The sequence below is a fragment of the Akebia trifoliata genome, chromosome 13 (genome assembly GCF_017979445.1).
Source record: "Akebia trifoliata isolate Shusen 1 chromosome 13, ASM1797944v1, whole genome shotgun sequence".
NCBI classification, from domain to species: Eukaryota; Viridiplantae; Streptophyta; class Magnoliopsida; order Ranunculales; family Lardizabalaceae; genus Akebia; species Akebia trifoliata.
Window position 1 is genome coordinate 31,824,970 of NC_141387.1, and position 17,997 is coordinate 31,842,966.

Consider the following 17,997-nt stretch of genomic DNA (forward strand, 5'->3'; position numbering starts at 1 on the left):
TGCATAGGGAAATTGCTTTGCTTACACATGTCTAGATTGGATTAGGTCTATTTGGCACTTATTATTATTCAAATCCCATCCTATTACAAATTTATATAGTTTGTCACTCTAAAAGATTATGTCAAGATACAATTTTTTTTCCCGATTTGTTGAAGGTTCAATAAAACTACATCGTCCTTACTCATTCAACTTGTAGATGCCTTCGACGTCGACTATTCCAAGTAAGGAGTGGATATTGAAACCTAGGTTATCAAATGAATACCTCAAAGGTGTATATTCTTTCATTAAAAAAAATATCAATTAAGTTACCCATATTGGTTCCTTTATTTATTGGGAGGATTTTCTTTTGATAGATAAATGAAAAACACAAGATGAGTGGTGGAGCATGTGAGGTACGAGGAAACTGTGGAGAACTGATATGCCATTATCCAATAGGGAGGTTTGTTAAATGCACCTTGTTCTTCCTTTCATTGAGGTAATGATTCTAAAGTTTATTTTTAAAAAATCATGGTATTTTTTAAGAGAAAGGCTTTAGGAAACACTCTAATTTATTCATTTATGTCTATTATTCTGCAAAGAAATAGTAAGCAATTTAAAAATTCTCTGGTTTAGGTTCTCTATCAATTAAAAACAAAATCTTGGGTTCTAAAATTATTATGTGTTGTCTTTTATGTTGCTCTCTTTATTTCTTGTGTTGGGTCCTTTGTTGCTTTAAAAATAATAATTATAACTTAAATCTTAAGGGTCGTCTCATTGTTTTTCTTTTTTCTTAAACATCCAATGCTAACATTGCATTCAATGTAGTTCAATGAAAGCATTTGAAGACTTTGTGTGGCTCGCCGCATATGAATCACTGGGAGGCTTGTGATTGACATTGGAAGTTAAAAGAAGAAAAGAAACATAACAGCGACGTAAAAAAAAATGATGAATAATAGTAGGTTCGGTAGATCTTACTCAACAAAATCGTAGATGTTATTGTGAAGGTAATTTGGTTTCAATTAAAATTTTTATAATTCTTTTGATGATGATAATGCAACATAGGGAAATCGTAATCTTCAAAGCAAGGTGAGATATAAATCAAAATTTATTTTATAATAAATATCACATTTAATTATAATTTAAGCTTATGTAATGTCAACCCGATTATTCAAAAAAGATAGCAGATTAAATTATTAGGTTAACATGACTAATAAATAAGTGTTATAAAAATAAAATTAAAGTTTGAAACTCTTTCTTTTATATAGTTAAGAGTTATCTAAAAGAGAATTAATAAAAGAAATAAAGTTTTCTATTTTCTTTAAGACTTACTAAAATACAAGGGTAAGAGTTTACATGTAATAATAAGATTTTGCCATGCGACATATCATGAAAAAAGTTTGTAGACTAACCAATTTAAAAACTTGACTAATTTTAAAAGAAAAAAAAATAAAAGATGTATTTATTTAACACCACAAACACATGGGAAAAACAGGTCTCTTGATGCTATTAAATACTCGTTTTAATTTATCTCTACTATAAAATACAGGGTTACGCTTCTATCTTTATGAAAAAAATATGAGTTTTCCTAAAAATGAAAAGAAAAAACAATAGATACTACTAAATTTAGGTTCTTTCCCAATATATATTTGAAAATGGAGAAGAAAGGATATCAAATTTAAAAAAGAAAAAAAAACTCAATAGCAAGGGATAAGTTTCATTCCTTCTTTGATTAATGTTATTTTCAACAAAAAATCATATTAGATTTTTCAAAAATTAAATGATATAATTTAGTTATTATATATACATTCTTGAGATCATCACCCAATTTTGCTAATGCTTAAGGAATGAATTTTTCTTTAAAAAATTGTAGTCGTGTTAAAATATTATGATCATATTTTCTACATGTTTTCTTGTGTTGCTAAGTAATATTTTTTATGCTTGAAAAAAGACAATTAAATTCGGTCACATTATTATGTGAGTAGATAGCCCCTAAAATGAGGACAACTTATATGAGGAACCCTTAGAACCTTCGAGGAAGATCCCGGAATGAGATATAACGACGTTGAAATTCCATGGGTGCAAATGATATGTTTTCTTAATATTGCATGTTATGATAAATATGTGAAAATTGTAATTACATGATGCTCTTTATTAATGTATTTATTTATATATACTTGCACCACCCTTAATTGATGGGAGTATGTGAAGTTTACTAGGTCTCATGACCTAATTGATTTCTTGTGTCATTTATTTCAGATTTAGATAACCATGGTGAGTAAGAGTGGAGGAAGATTTGAATAAGCGATATTCTTAGTTTAACTTTTATATTTCATTCTAATAAGACTTGTAATAATGTACGGAATACTAATTTCTTTTATTAAAGTTTTCAACTTATAAATAAACATTTTAAATTATTCTTAGTTTATCACTGTCATATTTTTTATTTTTGTGAGTCATATTTAATTTTTTAATTATTAATAAATTCTTAGAAATCAATTGAAAATTTATTTTCATTAATTTATAGACATAAATGAATATAAGTAACATTTTTAATTTGTCTACATTAATCATCTCACACTCCAGGTTGTAGTTGTGGGTCGGATCATGGGCCCTAGAATTCTGGGTGTGATAGAATCTCCGTTTCTTGAATTGAATATGACAAAATTCTAAATTCGATACATTGTTCATTTTAATTTTGAAACACATGCGTTCATCATTTTTAAAACCTACGAACTTGTGATTTTGTCACTTTTAATATCTACGAATTCATTGATTTCAAAAGCGACAAATTCACTTAAAATGCATGTCTTAGGAATTAAAATGAATAACGAACTGAAATCAAAATTTGGATATAAGTTGTGCACATTTTGGGAAAATCCCTCTTTTTTAAGGTGAGTCTCCATTTAGGTGCTGAATATGATGAAATACTGAGTTCATTTTAATTCCTAAAACATGCGTTCATCAATTTTATAACCTACAAACTCGTGAGTTCCTCACTTTTAATATTTACGAATTTGTAGATATACTAGCGAATTCATTGATTATAAAAGTGACAAATTTACTCAAAATGCATGTGTCGACAATAAATTAAAAAAAGAAAAATCTACCTAAAGATAAGTGAAATAAGATCGCAAATGATTTTATTGATTTTGATAAAAATGGAGATACAAATCTCAGCATTTTTTTTTCTGATTAACAGTTAAGTACAAAAATAATGATGACACATGTGTAGGTTTTTTCTCTCTGGACTTTGCGCGTGATCGGTTGAGAAGGTTGCTTTGATGGTAACTTTGCTTGTACTTTATCTTTTATATATAGACTTTTGTAGATTTGTCTTTTCTTTAGACTTTGTGCTTTATCGGTTGAGAATGATTTTTTAGTTTCTGAAGAGAGCCTTTTGAGTTTGATCTTTTATAGATTTTCTTCTCTTTGAACTTGTCGCTTTACTAGTTTAGAATGATTTATTAGTTTCTGAAGAAGGGCTTTTCAGCTTGATATTCTATAGGGGTTTGTATAGATTTTCTTTTCTTTGGACTTTGCACTTTATCAATTGAGAATGATTTCTTGACTTCTGAGAAAAGAAATTAGGCTTGATCTTCTCTTTATTTGGAGTCCAAAACTCTTAAAGAATTTTGCTTCATCTTTAGAGGAGGGTTTCAGAACTTCTTCTTCTCTAAAAAGAGAACTTTTGTCTTTTTTGAGAGAGTGATCCCGATTTTTTCCAAATGAGGGAAGTTTTGGTATATATTGACTTAGAGTAAGATGATATTTTCAAATATGCTCCCAATTTAATCAGATTTTACATAATCAGTTTAAATGGTATTTGATTTTTGATTTAACACATTTTAATAGGTTTTGGGCTTAACCATGGGCTAACCCATTTGTTGGGTGTATGGGCCCAATTTTTAATATGGATAATCTGGATTATTGGACCATGGGCTTTATATACGAAAACCTAAACCCAATTTATATAAGGCTTGTATTCAATCAATAGTAGGGCTGTCAACGGATAGATATCCGATCGGATATGTCTATATCCGAATTCGAATCCGAAAAAAATACCGATATTCGAATTCGAATCCGAATCCAATCGGATGTAATACATTGACATTCGAATCCGAATTCGACTAATTTGTCGGATATCCGATATTATCCGATTCGAAGTTAATCTATGATTGATCGAGATGACCTCATCTTCAACCCATAACCAAAAGCCTTAAAATTTCTCCTCTCTAATCCAGTCATCTTCAACCCATAACCAAAAGCCCTAAAATTTCTCCTCTCCAATCCAGTCATCTTCAACCCAAAATATTAAGGGTTTTTTTTATTGTAATTTGAAGGAAGAGAGAGAGAGAGGAATCATTTGAAAGTTGAAACCCAAGATCTCAACACACGGAGAAGACAAGCGATGATCAGTTTTCGAAGTCTACCATGGTGATAGAGCTATGGTGACATCTTACCTTTGATTTGGATGCCCAACTCAAATATCTTATCTCTACATGTTCCGCGATCATCGATCATCAATTTGATCGAAGCTCTTGTTCGACTATAAACATCGAGGCTGCCATGTCCTCAAAGATTTCTCTTTACTGGATACAGAGAGAGAGAGAGAGAGGGACCTACTCAAAACGATGACTTTTGCTTATAAATAATATGTAATAAAAAAAGTTGGCCGACAGTTTTTATTTATATAATATAAAAAGTCTAGTCTAATGATGTTTTTACTAATATATAATATATAATAGAAAAATTGCCTAACACCTTTTATTTATATATTATAAAAAATCTTTTCATAATGATGATTTTTATTTATGTATAATATATAATATAAAAAAAAAGCTGTCTTTTACTTTTATTTATATATAATATAAATTTAAAGTAAAATATGGATGGTTATCGGATTGGATATTAACGATTCGAATGTATCAACATCCGAATTCGTATCCGAAATCTGTTCGAATACTTAGAATATATCCGAATTCGAATTTGATATCTGAAATTTCGGATACGAATTCGAATTTTCGACTATCCATTGACAGGCCTAATCAATAGGCTCTATTTGCATGTATGGTGGGCCCATTTATAATTTTGTAGGACTTTCTTGTGATTTATGAAATTTGTAAGGACATTTATAAAATTTTGATCCCAACAGCATGTTTTGGACATTAATAAAATGAACACGTTTTGGAAATATCCGTATCTTTAATTGGGTTGTGATAAATATTTCAAGTATTGGAGTGCAATAACTAAAAATTGGAGTGCCAATAGTAGCTCTCTAAATTAAAGACGTCTTCTATCTTTCACCTTCCTTCAGAACCCTAAAACGGTCGAAAACCCCACGACCTTTCAGCAACCAGCTCCCGTCACCGTTACCTCACCGTTGAAGTGGACTCTGCCGTTAGCCAACGTTGCCTTCTCCAGGTTAGTTTTTTTTTTTTTTAATTTAATTTAATTTTATATTTATTTATTTATTTTCTAAAATATGCTGATCACCTCTCTCAAAAACCACCAATAATGGCGGAATGTAAGTAAAGTTCATATTTTTTGATCTATTTTCACTTGGTTGTAGGATTTCTCTGTAAATGTTACAAAATAGGAAAAAGGGTTTATGAAAATTTGCACTAAGAATTTAGTTACTCTTCTCTCTATTGTAATTTCTGTTAAAATTTCCATTTTTTTTATTGGGTTTGAAAATGTTCAAATGGAACTTAATTGGATGATAAAGCAATTAAAGAACTTTTCTTTAATCTGTAATATTATGTTTCTTCAATAATTAGAGACCAAATAAAAGGCATACTACAGCTAATTAGCAGTTAATATGTTATCAAATTTATGGTTTAAAACATCATATCGATTGAATGTTTCGGCTTCTGACAAAACTGATTTGGTATCGGCTGATGCATTCCAGTACATATCCGATACATTCCCCAAACATTTGAAGTTTAGGAGTCAATGTTTCATATTGATCTTGGTCGATACCGATACGTATCAACCGATACCATGATCAAATTGTGTGTAGTTCTTTGTAAGTGGAAATCTTTGGTTTCTGCTCAGCTAAGTATTTACTTGGCACCATGGTTTTAAAACTCGGTACTTTGTACAAAGCAATTAGTAGTTTTTTTTCCTTCTATATATGTATATATTGTCATTTCGTCTTGGATGAGATAAACCATTTAATTTGATTTTCAATTACTTATTAAGATATATTTTTACAAGAATTCTTTTATGAAATAAGGTAGATTAGAAGATGTTTATTCTTGAGATCATATTTTTTATTTAGATAATAAATATTTTATAAAAAAAATAATTTTTAATAAAAATACAAAAATCCAGTTGACTCAGTGGGGATTTTCAATAATAATGCCCAAGTCATCTTGGCTGTCAAACGAGACAACGTGTGAGACGATTCATATTGAATATGCCACTTGTTCTCGAAAGATACCAAGATGACTTAGAGTGAGTCATCTCAGTCTTGGACGAGATTTGAAACCATGCATGGCAGTGAGCGCTGAAGTTCCATTTGTTGGAATTAAGGCATCAAATTTTGAAGTTGAAGCAATTTTTGATTAGGAGTTCATCAAGCTATATTATATGAAAGGGCCCTTTGATTTGACATGGATCGAGTTCTATTTGTTATCAAGAAAGCATTGTTCCATTAATGCTGCATGTTCCTATATCTCGCTTTATTTAATATTCTACACCTTTTTTTTTTTCTTGCAAAATTTAATTTTTTGTTGATAAAATAATTGCAGTTCCTTACGTTCTAAACGTTATTGTCACCATACACTTGCCCAATGCAACTAATGCACTGTAGTTTAGTTAATGTGTGCTGCTGCTTCCTCCCTTATATGTAGCATTGTCATGTCCATTACCATTTTCACTCATTTATACCAATGGTTTTAGTATATTATTGGTTTGTAAATCCTTACAATTTTTATTCAAGTGCTCTAGTTTTGCCACTTGAACTACCACATGGATGCTTTTTTTTTTGTTTTTTTCTCCATAAGAATTGTTAAAGCTACTGCTTTTATTTGATGATTATACCTACCGAGGTTTTGAAGGGTCTATCATAATGGCATAATGGTGGGCTGCCATTATTGTTACAATTGGTATAATAGTGTTATGCTATAGAGGTGTGACCAACAATTCATGTTTAAAGTTTTTGCTCTTATTTTGGTTTTCAATTGTGGGATTTATCCTACTTTTCCCTATAAAATAATAATTAATACTATAGTTCAATACTAGTCAATGTTTGTCTTGAAATCTCTTGTAGTGTTGGGATGAAGCTTGTTCCCTCTACTTATTTTTGTAGCTATAAACAAGACAAAGCCAGCCTATGAGAGACATTCTCGATTTTAAAACCTGTCCAGAGTCATCTGAGCAAATCAAGTCAACGATCAAGAGTTCCAATGGAAAATTTGTAATTATTTAGGTTTTCACTTATTTGAGTCTAGATTTATAGTTCGGGATTATTTTAGATTAGTTATTTATTTAGTTTTCTGTTTTAGGATTTTAATTTTATGTTTTTTGGACTTATTTTCATGTTTTATTGGCCTATGGTCTTAGTATAATATTGAGAGGCAGTTTAGTAACTTTAGTTTGTCTTATATTAAGTTTATTAGGGTTTGAAAACTAAGAAATAAGCATTTTGATGAATAAAGAATGAGTTTCTTTTATGGAGTGAAGTGGGTTCTCCACCATTCTTGGTGTGATTCCAAGAAACCCTGGGCATGATTCCAAGGTTCTATCTTTTCATCCCTTCTCTTTTTTCTTCTAATTTTTATTATTTTCTCTTAAGTTTCGCGATTCTTGAATTTCCTTGATTTTTGAATTTCCTTGATTCTTGAAACCCATTTTATTATACCCTTAATATTTTCTCCATTTTCTTAACTTTTAATCATTACCCTATAAATCTTAACCTTTAACCCTTATTTCATTAATCTCTTTTCCAAATCTGCCCTATACTCTACCAAACCCTTTTTTTCTGGAAAAAGATCATAATTTTTTCAACCCTTTTCTTGTTGTTGCCCAAATCCTTACCCAAATCTCTAAACCAAATTCCTTAACCTCTATTTTCCTCTTCTTCCCTCACCGTCTTGTATCATATCTCGAGTGAGATATTCATCTTGGTAACTCATGGTTTAAAAACATTTTTAGTGCATTTTTATGAACAAATTTCCTTGATAGTAAAACTTTGCTTTTGAATTTTTAAAAATTTCAAATCAATTTTTTTTATTAAATGTTTTGTCATCATGGGAAACTTTTCTATGGCAGGGGGGGGGGGGGTTCAAAGTGGACCTAAAAATTGATTGGAAGCAGCCCACTCTATTGATTTGGATCGGGGATGGATAGAGTCCAGTTGTTTATTCTTTTTGTTGGGGATTCAATTGGACCTAACTGATCTGCTATGTGTATACTAAGTCGAATCAGAATCGTTGCAGTCCTGAAACCTCCTCTCTTCTTTCCACACATACGCACACCAAAATCCTATATCCTTTTTGTGAGTCGGTACTCAAATTTCTGCCATGTTGCAATCTTGAGTATGTCTTCTTCTACTCTTTTCTCTTTTTCTCTCTCTCTAAAGGACTAATTACAAGGAGATTTCAAATAATAATATCCCTAGACTTGCAAGGTGGCCATGAAATAAGGTTAGGTTAGTATTTTTATCTTTTTTTTTTTTTTCTCGACTTTTGTTAGGGGTGGCAATGGGTTGGGTCGGGTCATGTTCGTGTTGTGTATTCTAAAGATTTGTGCAACCCAAACCTTATCCATTTAATAATTGTGTCAAAAACTTAAACCTGAACTCGATACATTTATTAAATTGGTAACCTGATTTGACCCATATAACTTGTTCAATAAGGTTCTAATCTTAAGTGGAAAAATAAGTTCCATTTCCCTTACCAAAAATAAAATACCATTACTTAAAATAAAGTCACACAACTATAAACCAATATCTATCAACATAAATTAATTTTAATTTTTTGTGATATTTAATTTTTGTTTTTTGTTTTTCTTTACTTATTAAGAAAAAATTAAATATCACAAAACATAAACTAAGTTTCACCACCAAAAAATATACCGCAACCAATTAAAGGGATGGGAAAAGAAGGAAAAAAATGTATTCTTAGCCTAGTACAAAAACTATATATCTCCACCTATTAAAAAAAAAAGGAATGGGAAAAGCAGGAAAAAATGTGCTCATGGTCTAATTCAAAAACCACATCCACATATCAACACCTACGACAAAATAGTGATAATAAAAGCATCTTTCTATAATCTATCTCCATCCTTGTCACCATCACTCCTCCAAACTCATGTTTGTAAAATATAAAAAATCAATAAAAAATAATTAGAGAAAACATAAATGGAGAAATAAACAGGTCAAAATGGGTTAAACGAGTTAACGTCCTTAACCGAGATATGACCCATTTAATAAACGGGTTAGATGTGTCGATACAATTAGGCTTAACGACTTGAACCCATTAATTTCGTGTCGTGTTAAGATTGCCACCCCTAGTTTTGTTCTTTTGGTCCGATTGAAATGAGAAGCAAAAGTAGATGTGTTCAATAACTATTTGTGAGCGAGTTTCTTATATTTCATGTTTTATATTTTTTGAATATTATATGCTCAATCATAAAGGAATCGTGCTTTTAATTTTGTATAAAAAAATAAAAGAAAATCTAGGGCAATCCATTGTCAATCTTGGGTTGGGCTTTGGTTGAACGGTCTAAAGCTTGTATTTGGTTTAATCCAGCTTGAGCTGACCCAACCGTGCTTCATCTCCGATCATAGTTTTTTTTTTTATATTTTAATATATATATTTTTTAAGGTGTAAGTAACTATATGGAGCCTTATCGCAGCTATTGGGAAATCCAAACCACATATATCATTTAGTGAAGGAAAGGAATAAAAAGACCACACCATCATGCCTAAAATTTCTGTTGGAAGGGATCTTCTATTCCAAGCACTTGGAAGAACTTACAGTATGTAGAAAAAAAATTTTGTTTTTAATTTTTTCTATCAACTTCTGTTTCCGGTTATTTGACTTTCTCCTCTGAGCTAAAAAACACGGGGGTTGTTTTTATGAGTTGTTCTCATATTCACTGATCTCAGCACAAGACGAGTTTGATGAGTTATGTTTGGAATTTGGACTCGAGCTTGATGATGTTGTAAGCACTCTTAAATCTTACATGCTTTGTCATTTTCTTAGAATATGATTCAAGATTTTCAATTATGCAAACAAAGTTAAACACACATCGTCACATTTTTCTCAGACAACTGAAAAGGCAATTATCAGAAAAGAGAAGCACTTGGAAGAAGAAGAAGATACAACAGAAGACGAAGAAGTTATCTACAAAATTGAGGTCCCGGCAAACAGGTATGTTTAAGTGGTAAATGAGCTTGCTTAATAGTTGACATTTTTTTAAAACTTTCAGTTTAGTATCATAATTTAGATGATTAATCCCTTTTATCTCATTTGCGAACAGGTATGATCTACTTTGTCTCGAAGGACTTGTGCAAGCTCTTTGCATTTTTATGGGACTCGATGAGATACCCACATATACAGTGGCCAACATCCCAAGGGAATCCATGCTTAAAGTACATGTAAAACCAGAGGTACTAATTCACTAATCAATCAAGTATATTATGAGTCATTTTACCTGCAATTTAAGTACGGGTTTTCTATGCAGACTTCTTTGATTCGGCCTTTTATAGTTTGTGCTGTTCTGAGAGGAATTACTTTTGATGAAGAAAAGTATAAGAGTTTTATTGACCTTCAAGATAAGCTCCATCAGAACATATGCCGGTAAAGCTTCTTACGGTGGTTTTGTTGTCTCAATGTAGCCTGTTAAGCTTCTTACATTGGTTTTGTTTATTTACGTCTATTTTTGTTCTTCTGCCATGCTTTATAAATATTGAATGTTCAATGAGTGGAACATCGAAGCTTGAGGAAATGTTTGCTTATTCACTATCTAACGTCCAAACTGGTATACTGTCTATGACAGTCAATAACCATATTAAGTGTGAGTCGTCCTTTGAAAACATCTTGAAAAGATGCCTCTACATAGTGTTCAAAGCTACCAACCAAGGATTAGAGAGCAAATTAAAACATACTAATGACTTCCATGGATGATGAAACCCCATCTATCTAAATGACAAAAATCAGATGCCCATCAGGGTTTTAGCACCCATATGAGATGAGTGTCTTCACAATGTTATTTTGGTCTTATTTATAAAAAAAATAAATGTTATTTTGGTCTTGGACTTGGCCGTGGATAAATTATGTTTATATAGGTGTCTAAACACGCGTTAGAAAGATCTCTTCCAGCTCTTAAGAGTCTTGAAAGACACAAATGATTCAAAATTAGGTAATGTACGACTAAATGCCTTAGACTCTAGTTTAAATATTTTGATGTCTATCAAGGTTTTAATTCTTGTTTGAGATGAGTGTATTTTGAATCTCATTTCGGTCCGGACAATATATTCATAAGCATTCAAGTAAATGGACCTAGGCATGTTAAGGGTCTGTTTGTTATAGATTTCAGCTTCTGCTTCAGGATTCTGTGTCTAGGAGAAGCAGAAGCTCAGAGTCTGGAAAGCTACTTCCAAGAGAATCTTGTTTGTTATAGAAGCTGACGAAAAAGTAGTAGAAGAAGTAATAGAGAGAGGTTGAATTGATTTTTTAGTTTAATCGACGAGTTAAGAAGAATTGTGGGGGGGAGGTGAAGTCGTCATTTCACCTCCATATGTTTTTCGGTGTTGGCTTCTATTAGAGGCTCTCACACGAAAGCAGTCCCAGCAAGGCTTCTCAAAAATGCAGTTTTGGGCTTCCCACAAAAGCTGTTGAAGTAGAAGCCGTTACCAACAAACGTGCTTTTTTTTGGGCTCAGGGTCCAAAAAACCACCGAAAAAAGCCGTAACAAACAGATCCTAAACATCTCATATCAGTATTGGCTCTCCTCCAGGTCAGGTACAAGGATTGAGTTCTGGAACTTTGATATATATGGATATCATCCCTTCACAAAGGATGCACACCAACCCAATAGTTGATCCTGTTGCATCATTGCATGATGATTGGTTCAATATTAGTGCAATCAATAGGCCCAATCAAATGGAACCCTAAACCCTAAAAGGGCGAGGACTGCCCCAACAGTTTAGATCTTAGGGACTGTTTGAGAGCTCCTCCAAGAAGTTATGGCTAGGGCCTGCCCACATTTTTCAGCTTGTTATGCGCATGCTATTTTGTGTCTGTAAAAGTGGCGTTTTAAGTTGAAGCTGACGTTAAAATATACGGTTGGAATTAGAAGCAATGAGCCACAGAGATTAGAAGCTTATTAGGGTCTTAGGGAACTTATTAGTTATTTGTTACCATCAGAATGTAATTTATACTTTAATGAGTCCATGGAAGATCTATCATCCATGGCTTTCTTATATGTTCTTGGAACTGTTAGTAGTGTACAGATGGATCTATTTTGGATAGGAGCCTTGGAAATTTGTTACATGCAGCTTCTTTTGACATATTGTATTGTGTCCTGTTTCACTTTTAGCTAATAATATTTGTCTTCTGTCAATGCTATTGTCCCATAATATCCCAAATGTCCTTGTAAACCCTCTCCGTGTGCCATACTGACTTCCATATTCAGCAGATCTAACAATATAATGTTATAATGGGTAAGGAGATTGACGTTTTGGGCTTATCAAAGGCCCATGTGGAACCTCAACACATGTATCCGTGTCCTTGTTACATACTTTCTAACTATTATCTATGTATTGCATATATGAATTTTGAATGTGTATAAATTTATTTAAGCATATTCTTTCTACATCACATACTTTTTGAGCCAAGTATTTTAAAGATAAATTTTTCTCAACATACAGAATCAGCTGGACATACTTGTAGTTGTATGTGTTTTGGAACAGTGAGGTCAATGTGTCTGACACTGGATACAGTTGTGGACATCAACATGTGTCTATGTCTTTATTACATACTATAGAACTAGTTGGGAGTTTGAAAAAAACCAAGTTCTTTGCTAGTGGCGTGCTTTTGACCTTCATTTAATTTGGAATTTCCTTGTTTCAAATCTGGGATCGATGGAGCCAACCATACAGATATCTGTATTCTATAATATACACCACTATTCCAGAATGATTACATGTTCACTAGAAGCACAAAAACAAGTAAAAGCAAGAGGAAGAAATTATGCGTCTTGGAAATGATCCTAAACAATTAAGTACTGTCTAGACACTCCTATATTAGCAATCTTACCTGTGTATGAATAAGAGGGACAGAGTCTATAATAAAATATTTTAAAAAGATATTCTATTTTTTGGAATGGGCCACTTAATCCCATCCATTTGATCACCACTAAAATCCCCATAATTTTTTTTATAAGCATAAGATGTACTATTTAAAAAGAAAGAGGAGGTCGAGAAGACTAACCTCATACTAAAGGAAAGAAAAACCTATGAGGCACTGAACAACACCGGAAGGCACTACAGCCCCCTCCCTCATCACAGACTCCTTATTAAAATGAAAATTTTCAGAAATGACCCATCTAAAATCCTCAAATTGGTTGCGCCCAAAGGATATGAACGCAAGAATGCTAATGATGACTTCGTGATCGTTCTGCTCTTTCCCTTAAATAGACTATAAAATTTAAACCTTTGTGCTTAGAGCACAATAGATTATAAAATCTAAAGTGTGCTTTTGAGGCTCGTTTTGATATGCTGCCGAAGTTGTTTCTTGTGAGAAAAAAAATTATTGATATCTCATTAGAATGCAACTTATAGTTGTTCAGTCGTAAAATCCTAAGTAAGCAAGAGCTTTTATATTTTCAAGTTGAGTGTACAACAAGCTGATGAACTTGTCAGTTTTGGTGGTTGTATTGCTTGCATGCATGCATGTAAATTTCCTTTTATATGTTGCTTTGATGGAAATAGTGCATATTCTTGTATAATTTGTAGCTGCTTTGTTTGGGTTGTGCACGACTGCATGTCAACAATGTTGCCTGTTGTCTTTTAGTTGAATATCTTCATCATTTGTTTGGTCAGCATGAATTGTTTTGCAAAATGTATGGTATTATCTATCTTAGTTTTGCACAATGTTTACTTCCAAAATCTTGATTCAGGCGGAGAACCCTCGTTGCTATTGGGACACATGATTTGGATACAATACAAGGTCCTTTCACATATGAGGTAGCACATAATTTCATAACCCACTGCCTTGCATTTTTTCAAGCATGGCACACACACACACACACTCTCTCTCTCTCTCTCTTTGAAAGGAAGATTTTCATAACATTTTCGTTTGATACAGAGGAATTTTCCAGTGGTTCCTTGGACTAATTATATATTCATATTTGTCCAAATAATTAACCTTTCCTCTTGGAAAGAAATCAATACTAGTTGAGTCAGATGGCTTTACTTGGTGTATATTTGAATCTTCCCCAGGGTTTTATTTGTTTTAGTCAAGCAATTCACTAAGGGCCTGCTGGGATGTACTGAGATTTAGCTAATGAAGTCATTTTAAAATGAACTCTTCGACAAATGGTTTTGGGGTGTACTTTGATGATCAAATGAGGTCTCTCTATGTATGTGAGAGAGGGAGGGAGGGCTGGCCAAATAGCCCCCACTTACAGCAATTCCAACACACTCCCTATCCCACTCTCCATACAACTGTCATTTTGGAGTGTTAAATCCAAAATAGGGGTCTCCAACGCACTATCCATCCCACTCTCCATTTTGGATAGCAAGTTTTCCATCCCCCGCTATTTTGGAGTCATTTTGGATTTTGTGGGTCTCCAATGCACTATTCTCCATCTCCATTTTGGATTGAATTAAAAAAAATATTGAAATACTTATGGATAGCATGGTTGGAGTGCATACCCCTTGAATATCCAAAATGACTATCCATAAGCATGTGGCTATCCATTATGGCTTCATTTTGGATATTCCCCTTGGAGTTGCTCTTAAATGGAACTTCTTTTTCTTAGTGGTTGACTTACCCGCTTGCCTCTTTTATTTAGGTGTTCAAGGCAAGTGGGTAATGTTTCCTATATTCTTACAAAAAGCACAATCCATATTGATTAAAGGATTGAAGGAGAAGTTCCGTCTGCTATTAACATTATAAAGGCTGGTTTAATGATTGAAATCAATCTTTCTATTTTGCATTATTATTTACAGTTTTTGTTTGTATTTTCAGGCTCTGCCACCTACGGAGATAAACTTTGTGCCATTGAAACAGGTGAGTATTTAGATTTGGGTTACCAGTACACCATAAATCTCTATGAACCGAAGCCAAATCATTTCAATGATCTCGTCTTTTCCTATTGAAAATTATTCAAGATTTCTACTTTTTTGTATTTTCACGGCTACTTGATCGTCGTCTATTATAGCATTCTGTTCCCTGTTGTCCATATTTTAACTTCCTCAACATTTTTCCTTGTTTATGTAAGCCGTAGTGTTTTACTGTAAAACCTTGCCTTGATCAAACACTAAGCTTCAAACTGAAACAACCACTCAACAATGTGTTGTTAGACTAAGTCAAATTAGCATATAAATTGATGTGGGAACATTTGGAGGCTTCCTTACAACTGATTGCTAATCAGTGAGAACATGCCAATGAGGGGCATAAGTCACACTTGAATGGTGTTGGGTACTTTTGTCTTAATAACAACTTTGCAAAAACTATTCAAATTTTTATTCTGTGGTGGGGGATATTGAATAATCTAATTCTCATAGAGGAGGGAGCAAAATTCCATTGAGCGAAGGTAGTGTCAAACAGGATGGTAATTCAGAATGCTTGGTTGGGTTCGTCTTCAAACAAGAAAGAAAATCAAACATAAAGTCAGAGTTGACATCGGATTCTTCACAATTTAGGCTAGTTTGGTTGAATTCTTTTGCATCTTCTAGTGCAAACTATCCGTATTGAGCGATGTTGGGGGTTTTGGGTATCAGGTCATTTTACATGCATATTGACTAAAAATACTTTTTTTTTTCCTGAAAATTATAAAATTTATTAAGAACAAAAGATTATACAAAGAAGCCAAGGAGATTGAGCAGCCCAACCAAGGAGGATTACAGACAAAAAGGAACACCATCCTACTCCATTTGCAATTAAATCCCTTCTAAAACAAAATCCTTGAAAATGACCCCTTCATTCCCAAGCTAATATGGAACAAAGAAACAAGACTGTTTTAGTGTCAAGAATGATGTCATGAATCTCCTTAACTTTGCCTTCGTAAACCCTCCTATTTTTCTCAATCCATTAAATCGTGAAAGGGAGAAGTTTCGACAGAAGCCTCTTTCTAGAAGAGAAGGATTGTAGTGGCAAATCCAAAAAATGCTCAATAATTGAACTGGATAGAGTCCAACATATTCCATCATGTTTATAGAAATGTCTCCAAACCTTTTGAGCAAGACAACAATGAAGGAAAAGATGATGGACATATTTCCATTAGAACCACTTGACACAAAAATCTACAATAATTCTATTACTATGAATCAATTGATTAGCAATAAAGATATTTTCTCGGAAGCATTTGAAGTGAAAATCCCACTTTTGAGGATATTTCTAAAGAAAGAACCTTTTGAGCTAGACAACAATGGATTAGAAGATAATTTACATATTTCCCATTAGTACTATATAACACAAAACTCTACAATAATTCTTTTTCTACGAATCAATTGATTAGCAAAAAGGATTTTTTCTAGGAAGCATTCCAAGTGAAAAATCTCACTTTTGAGGGTATTTTGGAACCCAAGCAAAGGTTGGTGAAGCATAAATATATAAATATTAGTCCAAACTTGAGTAAAATGAACTGACCATAAACGTTTCATATCAACTTCTGGATTGAATATGTCTGCCATTGCTCGAGGAAGAGAAATTATAATTGCTTTTACTGTTCAACTGATTAGCCAATAGGTATTTGATTTGTGAAAATTATGTGCATGCTGAAACTAAAGTTTCATGAGACATCCTCACTGTTATGAGTCCTGAAATCCTGCTTTAAGTGGTTCCTCTTATCTAGTAAAGGGAAGATCTGAGAAAGTTGATCTTTAAAGGGAAAGTCGCCACACCAAAGGTCCTCTGAGCCTAACACCATCTCATCTGGTCACTTTAAATCTAAAGCCTAAGAAAACATATTAGATGCCTTTCCAGTTTCCAAATGCTACAACTACAAAGAATTGTGAACCTCTTCATCAGCCCAACCCAAAATTCAACTCCCACGCTTAGAAAAAATTTCCCTCCTTCAAAGGCTTGAAGACGTGTCCCCAAACCTCCAAAGACCCTTCCCAATTACGCCAAATTCAACCTGTAAAAAGGGCCAAATTGGTCTCTTTAAGTTTCCTAGTTCCCAACTCACCATTTTTTTTTTCCGGAGCATTAACTACTTCCTGTTCTTCCAAATGACATTATATTCTTCAAAATCATTCTACTGGAAGTTATAATTAAAATTTTAACTATGCGGATTGTAATAATGAATTATCATCATAGAGGCCTTATCCCTAAAGTTTGGGGTTGGCTAATGAATCCTATTCCTCCATTTAATTCTGTTTAGAAGTTCATATCTGCTTCCACTATCCCAGTCCACATTCTTTTGGACCTTTTTTTTGCTATTTTAGGATCTTCAACTTGTATATACTTTCTAACTAAATTGGCCTTTGTTCAACATGCCTAAACCATCTCAATTGACTCTCTTAGTTTGTGGGCTTTTGGAGTTGTTCCTCCATTTTTTTTTTATTTTGTTCATTTCTAAGTTTATCTTTCCTAGTCTTTCCACTCATCCATCTCAACATCTTCACCTTTCTATGCTCAATCTATTAATACAATGCGTCTTGATTACCCAACATTCAACTCCATAAAGCATAATTGTTTTTACTGCAACATCTTCCACAATTTCTCTATCCTTATATATAATAGACTCGAGGTAAAAAATTTACGATCAATTTTTACAGGACAATACTCTTCATAGATGTCTGCACCAATTTGATTTGATGAATAAGGTCATGAAATA

General features: G+C 32.8%; 1 protein-coding gene across 1 annotated transcript in view; it reads left to right on the top strand.

Moving 5' to 3' along the window:
* Window positions 1-5,245: 5,245 nt before the first annotated feature.
* LOC147388328 (phenylalanine--tRNA ligase beta subunit, cytoplasmic-like) overlaps window positions 5,246-17,997 on the top strand; it is a 30,370-nt gene continuing 17,618 nt past the window's right edge. Inside the window, exons 1-8 of the mRNA XM_086420134.1 lie at window positions 5,246-5,400; window positions 9,841-9,963; window positions 10,094-10,149; window positions 10,255-10,358; window positions 10,468-10,597; window positions 10,672-10,787; window positions 14,110-14,176; window positions 15,183-15,224. Of these exons, the coding sequence (XP_086276260.1) occupies window positions 9,906-9,963; window positions 10,094-10,149; window positions 10,255-10,358; window positions 10,468-10,597; window positions 10,672-10,787; window positions 14,110-14,176; window positions 15,183-15,224 (573 nt within the window). The 5' untranslated portion in view covers window positions 5,246-5,400; window positions 9,841-9,905. The remainder of the gene's footprint in view (window positions 5,401-9,840; window positions 9,964-10,093; window positions 10,150-10,254; window positions 10,359-10,467; window positions 10,598-10,671; window positions 10,788-14,109; window positions 14,177-15,182; window positions 15,225-17,997) is intronic.